Genomic DNA, 9,014 nt, shown 5'->3' on the forward strand with positions numbered 1-9,014 from the left:
TTGCATTATTGTGTACTCATTTTAGAAATATGTTCTAAAGTAACTAAATCCAATCCCATGCTCATTGCCAGGGTCTCAGAAGAGAACCAAGAGGACAGACTAGAAAGTATAACCTGTTTCTGATACAGACTGTTCAAATTGAATAGGAGGAAAAAGAGAGGGCGCAGGGTGGAGTTGTTATTAGGACTGGACAATTATTCCATGGGGATGTGGCAGATGTAATCCACACACTGTATGAATAGACTGCATTATTTCCAGTCCCATTCCACCCTGGGATGCTCTTATTTTAAAGGAGGACACTTTGTAGAGAAATCTACTTGAAGGTAGACTGCCACCATCAGGAGTAGATGCTAAATCTAAATGGAATATTATAAAAAAAAATAATTTTCACATCTTAAGGAAACTTATTTTTCTTTACCATAAAGTTTTTAGAATCATGTATAATCTGTGGCAAAGTAATATAGTTCCACTAGTAATGACACTTCCAAGTATGGTCATCAATTCAAAGACTTGGCAAGTTGAAATTGCAGCTCACAATACCAGTGACCATTCTTATATACAGAGAGTACCATACATAAAAATAAGAAACCATAGTTGAGAATGATACATTAGACTCTTTAAAATAGACAAAGTACCTTAATGTAATTAATCGGTTTTTGATGCTACCATTAAGGGTGAGTGTCAGTGCCAGCACTGCAAACACTTTTAATCATAAACAAGACACCATGAGAATTTATCTCATGTGTCTAACTATCCCCTTCATGTGGGTGATTCCAAACTAACTTATCTCCAGACACTGACAGTCTCTGAAACTCTTATTTGGAGTTACAAAATGTCCGGCTGGCCCTCAAAGTAAAGATCACTCAAAAGAAAAAAAAGTTTCTCACCAAAGATGCTTCGCCTACCTTTCCATCTTTTAATCTCCATTGTTTTTCTTTTTTTCCAAGTAAGAAGGAGGAGAGAGAGAGACAAACTTTTGCATATGCCCCAATTTGGATTCACCCGACAATCCCTGCCTGGGGCCAATGCTCTGCCCATCTGAGACCATGCTCACAGCCAAGATATTTTTAGCGTTTGAGGCTGAAGCTTCATGGAACATCCTCAGCACCAGGAGCTGATGCCTTCGAACCAATTGAGCCATTGGCTGCAGGAGGAGAAGAAAGAAAGAGAAAGTGGAGGGGGAGGGGTGGAGAAGCAGATGGTTGCTTACATCTCAGCACAGGCTACTTCTGAAAACCTGCCATTGGAAGGGGAGTTCTGAAGCCTCTCTCAGGCTGTTGTTCCGAACCAGATCCCTGTGACTCTAAGCCCAAGAACAAGATGGACTTGCCAAAGACTGAGTACACTGACTGATGCTATGGCTAAAGTTTTCAGGCGCTCGAAATTGTGAAAGATGGGAAATACAATAATTAATTCATTATGTACTCTGATAAGTTATTTATTAATTCATCCTTATGTGATGAATTTACTTATAGTAAAGAAATACTTGAATTTGCTTTCATTCTTAATCTTTATCCATGGAACATAGTTGAATAAGACAACTAAGTTTAAGAGTGTCGAACTCCCTAGTCATGAATAACGTTCTTTATGTTTCCTTACCGAAAGGTGAAAGGTTGAAGAGGCTATAGGATCTAGATTTTTAACCAACCATCTCATTTTTCAGATGTGGAACTGCAGCTTAGTGTGGTAAAGGGACTTGACTGGCTTATCCAGACATTAGTAACAAGGCTGGATCTGGAATCCAGCCTTCAATTTTCAGTCAGTCTGCGTTTCCCAACATACACTGGGGATTCTCACTCAGTGGCTTCTCAGGTCACAGCCTCTACCGTGAACTTAAGATGTTCAAAATTTTAAAGGTCAGGTGGAACCTTAATAAAGAAGAATTGTGAATACTGGATTAGATTTTTACGTGAGGCATAAAGACAGTTAAAAGCTATAAAATAAGACATTTAATTGGGCAATCATATCCTTTAGTACTAGTTTTCTCTGAAAAGACTTTTAGAAGAATTTTAGTGTCAACAGATGGTAACTAGGTCCTTTGCCAAGATTACAAATAAGGGAGAAATGCTCTTATCAGATAAGAGGCACCTGTAACTATATTTTTAAAAACAAAAAATTTAAATTATTCAAAATTTTCACATATAAAAAGAATTCAGGTAATTTTCTCAAAAGGTTCATGTTGCTGAAACACCTTTGGAGCAGAAAACAGAATTACTTAGCACTCAATGGCACTTAAATGGCAAGCATTTTCCGCACTACCATAATTCTTGAGAATGGAACATTTCATTCTTTTCAGTATTGCTGGATGAGTACTTTAATCAGAATGCCAGTAATATTCCTTATTTTATTTTTAAAATTTATTCATTTTAGAAAGGAGATAGAGGAGAGAGAGACAGAGAGAGAGAAGGGGGGAGGAGCAGGAAGCATCAACTCCCATATGTGCCTTGACCATGCAAGCCCAGGGTTTCGAACCGCCGACCTCAGCATTTCCAGGTCGACGCTTTATCCACTGCGCCACCACAGGTCAGGCGCCAGTAATATTCCTTAATGGAAAGATATGATGGACAGAATTAAATAAATAGAAAAAATGGGCCGCATCTCCTACAGATGTATATTTCTTGTTATACAGTTTTGTTAAGGTATAATTGTAAAGCCTTTCAAATTTACCTGATTGTTCATCAGATGGTAGATTTTAATATGACCCAAGCATTTTAAACCTTAAGAAAAAATTACAAAATTCTACATTATTTTTCAAAATCAAAAGCAAGGCAAAATATTCTATATGGTTTATGATTCAACACTTTTTCAAATGATCACTCTGAAAAGAATGTCAGTGTACAATGTACTGTTCAGAGAAAAAATAGCCCTAACCAAGTAAAACATAATTTCAACACACTGTCTCGCATGATCCTTACCATGCTCTCAGAACTGAATGATGTTTTCCTAACGGTAACCAAAGTTGATTCTTACATTTCATGAAACATAATACCCACTCTGATGGCATTTCAAAAATTTACTACTCAGAAAATGATTTTGGGGTAGGGGGTGAGGAGACTGAACAGTGAGGAAGTGGGAAGAGAGGTTAGTACAATGTCCTAACTCCACATAATATTCTATCAACATTACATAGAATTAAAAAAATATTGCATTAAAATGATAAGCTATTTAATTTAAAAATATTTTAGACATTTAGTAGCAATCTGAAGATCTCTCCATTCATATTAAAGTAGTCTAAAATGATCAGATGACTAATAAACTTGTTTTGTAGTAGTGTGACAGGGTCTCCTCATAATAACTTGAAAACTAAATTTAACTATATGTTGTAATCTCCAGCCATAGCTTTCTAGGGACCTATTTGTAGAGTATTAAATGCAAGGGAAATATTTAATGGAGAAACGAGTTAGCAGAACTTATCTACTTACAAATTAAAATACTGTTCATATTTCATGCTTTACATAATGTTGAAATGATGGCATTAAATCAATTTCACACTTATTCTTATATTCTCCATTAATTTATATAGAATAACTTAGGACTAAAAAGACAATATTTAAAAATTATCATTGTTAATTTTATTGATAAAAATCCTTCTATTGACATCTAAAAGAATTAAAATAGTATAACAAAGCTTTATTTTATAAGAAACAACTCTGATAGTTTTATGATGACTAAATTAGAATTCATAAAAATAAATATCTTTTGTAAATATATATATATAGATGTTCCCATTACTGTCTAAGAGTTTGAATTTGTGGCTTTGATTCATACAGATATTACAGGATATGTTGCAAAATATACTTTCTCCAGAATATTTTACTCATATCTGACTCTATTATATTTCTCTCAAAAACAGGATAGATTGGTAACAAAAGTAGATAGATGAGTAAATGCATTGTAGCCAATATCCAAACTATAAATTCATTCAAAGTAATATTAGAAAAATTCAAGCCATGGCTGGTTGGCTCAGCAGTAGAGCATTGACCCGGCATGTGGAAGTCCTGGTTTCGATTCCCAGTCAGGGCACACAGGTGAAGCAACTATCTGCTTCTCCACCCCTCTCTTTTCTCTCTTCCTCTTCTGCAGCCATGACTCTAAAAGTTCAAATAAGTTGGCCCCAGTGGCTGAAGATAGCTCCATGGCCTCACCTCAAGCACTAAAATAGCTTGGTTGCCAAGCAATGGAGCAGTGGCTCCAAATGAGAAGTGCATTGCCCTGTAAGGGACTTGCTGGTTAAATCCCAGTCAGGGCGCATGTGGGAGTCTATCTGTCTGCCTCCCTGCCACTCACTTAAAAAAAATGCATAGCAGAATGAAAGTTTTTTCCACCTTATTATTAAATTGTTATTTTTCAAGATTAGAGAACAAACATCAGAATCTCAAAGAATGGCTCAACATCTGAAACAATGTCATAAGCAATAACCAGTATATTGCAATAAATTATTTTTATTTTATTACCATTAAATTATTTCATTTGTATTCTTACTCTTTTATCTCAAATATCTTTATGAAAAATTTAAAGATTTTGGAGATTGTGCAATGGGTATTTTGTAATTATTATGTATACAATGGCTTTTCAAATCTTGCTTTTATTTGCAATCTAAAAATTAAAATTCAATTTGTACATAACATCAAAGAAAAGGTATACCACAATGTCAACTGATGTTTCTAACAATAGTATCTGGCATAATATGGCCCTGCAATTTCTTCTGAATAATCAATAATATTCTATAATAAGGTTCACTATCATTATTGAGAATGTAATTTTTTGTCATCGGTCATTAATGTATAGTACATAGAAATATCATTTAAAAAATTTCCAGTTAACCAGAAGAGCTTATTCTCCAAACATAGATAAATTATGGCTTAGAGATCGTAACATCTATTACTTAACACACCTGCATGAGTTAGTGCATATTATAAATAGCAGGAGACGAGTCTTACTTACTAGCTGTATGGCTTTGTATAGGTTACTTAGCCTCTGTTTCTTGGGTTCATTCTCTGTAAAATGGGAATGTTAATGGCCTGCCTCTTTAGCTCAAGTGGCTATTCAGGGGCCATTCAAATGAAAACGTGGTGTGATAGTAAGTTATTGTGGTTTTATTATTATAGCAAATTTAAGCATTAATTTTATTAGCAGATAACCTGAAATTCAGAAGCTGACTTTAACAAGTTGCAAAGGCTGAGCTGAATATATTAGAAGCTGGGTTCCAGGTTCTTGACTTAGTATCCAGTACTTGAATCTAAGGCTGACCTCTGAAAACATTGCTTAATGGGAATATTTAAATAATGATTCCATTTCATTTTTATCATGAATAAATTCAATTTAGTCATCCCTAGGAACTGAATATTAATCCAAATAGGTAAAAGTTATTGTGCATCTACTCATCTCTCTCTCTCTCTCTTTCTCTCTCTCTCTCTCTCTCTATATATATATATATACCACATATATATATATATGATATACATGGGCTGGAAGAGTGACATATATATATATATAAAGTTTTGTTTAAATGTTTCTTTTATAAGAGGAAACAAGATCATCGGTTTGCAATAACAGAGAAAAAGGTTTAGCCGTTGTTTCAGGGAAACAGGAGAATACGTAATATGGCTTTATATGTCATACCTGAGGATTTGCCATAGTTCCTTAAACTTGAGAATGTTTAGCACTACAAAGTAAACATCTTCTTTTGCAAGACACTTTCTACTAAAGTATTCAAAAGGCTACTACTAAGTTCTTATACTCCAATTTTCTATCTCTCATATTGTTAAGATTTTAACAATCTAAGAAAGTGGAGCTATTTAACTACATGCTAGAAGGGATACTCTAAAATACTCACTTTAGTTATCTCTTCGAAAAACAGGAAAGACCACTTCTTTCTAGAATATTTCTGACTTATTATTTTATTTTTCATTAAAAAAATTTCTAGTCCTTATTTGAAAAAAAAAATCTCTATATGTTTTTTCAGAGATTTCCAGTGAAATTATTAGGTACACATGCAATTTGGCCTTTAGTTTTTGGACATTCAACAAAGATTTCTCCTTACCCTCCCACCCCTTCCCCATTCTCCAAAAAACCATAATGCACCTGCCAAGAGGGCCTGGCGTGTCTCCTCGGAGGACACAAGGGGTCGCCACTCGTCCAGGATTGCACCAGCAGACCCAGCCGCTAATCCAGACTCAAGTGCGAAGGAGCCAGGAGTGTCGCCCGCTACGGGAGCTCTCTCCCAGTCCCACTCCCACAGAATAATTGGAATTTCAACCCAGTTCCACCCACTCCTTCTCTCACCCGCGCTACACAACCAGAGGGCGCCTTTGACTTGGCCTTGAGACGATTGATTAAGGCAGGTCGAAAAGCAGTTCTACTTTTGACTCTGCGACTAGGTCCCCTCGCAGAGCTGCACGACCCCGCAGCTCCCCCCCCCCCCCCAGCCTTGGGTCACCCTCAACAGACAGCTGCTGCCCCCCCCCCCCCCGCTGGCTTCGCTGAGGGAGGTGGGAGCGAATAGATGGCCGGCTTTCTTCCCTCTGTCCTTCAGGAAAAGGGCCACCAAAACTTCACTCGGAGACACGGAAAACACTGCCACCGAGGTCCCCGTCCTGCCCCGGCAGGAGTGTGGTTTCTCGCCCTGTGCGCTCTCAGCGGTGCGGGAGGACGAGGACTGGGGGCGCCGGGTGGGCACCAGCTGGAGGAGCGCTGGCCAGCGGAGGCCGTGCTCGTGCCCGGCCTCCCTCTCCCCACGGATCTGCGACTCAATTCCTCGGCCGGACTCCGCCAGAAGAGGCGGGGGCTGCCAGGCGTGAGCTCCAGGCTTGAGTGAAAGGATGATTGGGAGTTACGAAGAGTACAAAAGCTTCCGAGGCCAAGAATAATAAATCGGATGCCCTGACATGTTTAGCTCTGGTCCTCCTGCCGCCCTGCTACTCGGTCCGAGAGGCGGGGAGTCTGGGCCAGAGCCCCCGGCTCTCCAGCCCAGCCACGTTTTGAAAAGGCAATTTTCAGATGAATCGAACCTGGTCTGCCCGAGGCCAGGGCACAGGGGCGGCTTGTAGGGTGCCCTCACGTGCGGGGGCAAGGCAGAGACGAACCGCTGAGGAGAGCGATGAGCACATCTCCGTCTCACACAAGCCTGGGTTGGATCCCCCGCGTGGCATCCGCGACTGCGGTGAGGGGCCGGGAGGGCTTCTCGCCTGGGACCCGGAGCCGTCAACTCTGTTTGGCTCCCCGGCCCGGGAGGTCTGAGAGGCTGAGTCAGTAGCATCACCCTGTGCGCCACCAGGAACTCCGGAAGGTCTCTCCCTCCTTCTCCCCAGCAGCGTACCCCCCCACCCCCCACTAACGCTAGGGTCGCCCCTACTCTGCTATTTGAGAAGGGACTGCCACCGAGGGCATAGAGTTCAGAGCGGCCTGCGCTCTGGGCACCTCGAAGCCTGGAGAGGTGACATTCTCGCGTCTGTCCCCTCATCTCAGGAAGACACTGCCTTTCACTTAGACCAACCTGGATTGAGGGTGCTCTGGGATGCTTGTTTCATCCCAGCAAGGACACGGTTTTAAGAAGCTTTCACAAAGCCAAGCTTCCAAATAACAGGAGTCAGAGCTCGAGGCTTCAGGGGGCACCCCACCCTCGGTAGGTGTCTGCCCCCAGGGACCCACTTGAAAGGGCCTGAGATGATAAACGCGCTCAGGTGTGAAAGGCAAGGTTGTAACTGGAAACCGGACTCTCAGCGGCCGTTTCCGAGATCCTCACAGCCCCGACTGGGACTGAGAGCGGCTCTGAAGTGCGCAGACAGGCGCACCCTGAGCGCCTCTCCAGCCTCCGGCTCCACCCGCGCGCGTGGAGGGGGGAAGCGGCTGCGCAGGGCAGGCTCTCGCTCGCTCGTTCCCTGGCTTCCCCACAGGATATTAGCTGCCCCGCGCGGCTCTTCGCTGCAGATCGCCACGCCACGCGAGGGCCCAGCCAAGTCTCTCCACGAGAGATGGCCATGCGAGTGGCGGGTGCCACCGTGAGCGCGCCTCCTCTGGCGTTTCTTCAGGGGTCAGGGGCATCCCTAGGGTTCGAGACCCCCATCGGAGTCTCGAAAGTAAAGCATAAATTCTTAGCGCTCTGCAAACGAAAGACCCGAACTGTTCTGCAAACCTTAAGTCCTAAGGGGGCGGGAGACACCTTAGCGCCTGATCAACTCGACTCTGGCACCCCGCGTGTTTGCGGGGAACAGAGGGATGTGCCGAGGAAGGCGTGAGAGACACGGTCAATCCTGGAGCCTAAACTGTTACCTCCTACGGAGGCGTGGGGTGCAGGGCGGGAGGGCCGTGCAGTTGGGATCCCATACCGCTTGGGCTACGCAACGATCAATCGGACAGGTGAACGCGGCGGGAGGGAGCAAATGCATAAAAAAAACCCTGCACTTACTTCTTCGCTGGCGCCTTCCCCGGGAGGCGTTTTGGCTGCCGATGTATTCCATAAAGTTCAAAATGATAAAAAACCAAGAAATCAGTCGCAAGTGCATAGTAACCCAGTAATGTTTCCCTTCCTTTTCTCCTTTTTTTCTTTTGATGGTTAATTATATTGAATGTTTTAGAAAATATATGTAAGGTGTTAGGCGTATAGAGAGAAAGCCAGGGAGAAGAACCCAGGCAGCGGAAAACTTCTCCACTCAGATCCGATGGGCGTGCTGGGATGGCAAACGAAGCGGGTCGGGTGGAGAGGGAAACCAACTATTGTACTTTCAAATTGTCCGAGCCCTGAACTGCGGCGGCTCCGCAAGGGTGGCTGTCAACGCCGCGAGCGAGAGTTCCCGGAGCAGCGAGCGGCCTCGCCGGGGTGGCCGCAGGTAGCATGGTGCGTGGCGGCGGCTGCGGCAGCGGCCGCAAGCGGGATCCGGGCGGGCTGGCTGGAGGCGGTGGTGGCGGCCCCTGGGGCTCAGAGGCGGCGGAGGCTGCGGCGGCGGCAGAGGCAGAGGCCCCGGGAGCGGAGAGAAGCGGGCGCCGTCTGCACCGCGGCCATGGCCAAGGGGCGG

At 43.2% G+C, this 9,014-nt stretch overlaps 1 protein-coding gene across 2 annotated transcripts in view; it reads right to left on the reverse strand.

Annotated features, from left to right (window-relative positions):
* Positions 1 to 8,536, reverse strand: part of RSPO3 (R-spondin 3) — an 86,686-nt gene extending 78,150 nt beyond the window's left edge. For both annotated transcript variants that reach the window (XM_066373300.1, XM_066373301.1), the window contains exon 1: positions 8,408 to 8,536. In XM_066373300.1, the coding sequence (XP_066229397.1) occupies positions 8,408 to 8,504 (97 nt within the window). In that variant the 5' untranslated portion in view covers positions 8,505 to 8,536. The remainder of the gene's footprint in view (positions 1 to 8,407) is intronic.
* Positions 8,537 to 9,014: the final 478 nt, after the last annotated feature.

This window comes from Saccopteryx leptura, chromosome 3 (genome assembly GCF_036850995.1).
Source record: "Saccopteryx leptura isolate mSacLep1 chromosome 3, mSacLep1_pri_phased_curated, whole genome shotgun sequence".
Taxonomy (NCBI): Eukaryota; Metazoa; Chordata; class Mammalia; order Chiroptera; family Emballonuridae; genus Saccopteryx; species Saccopteryx leptura.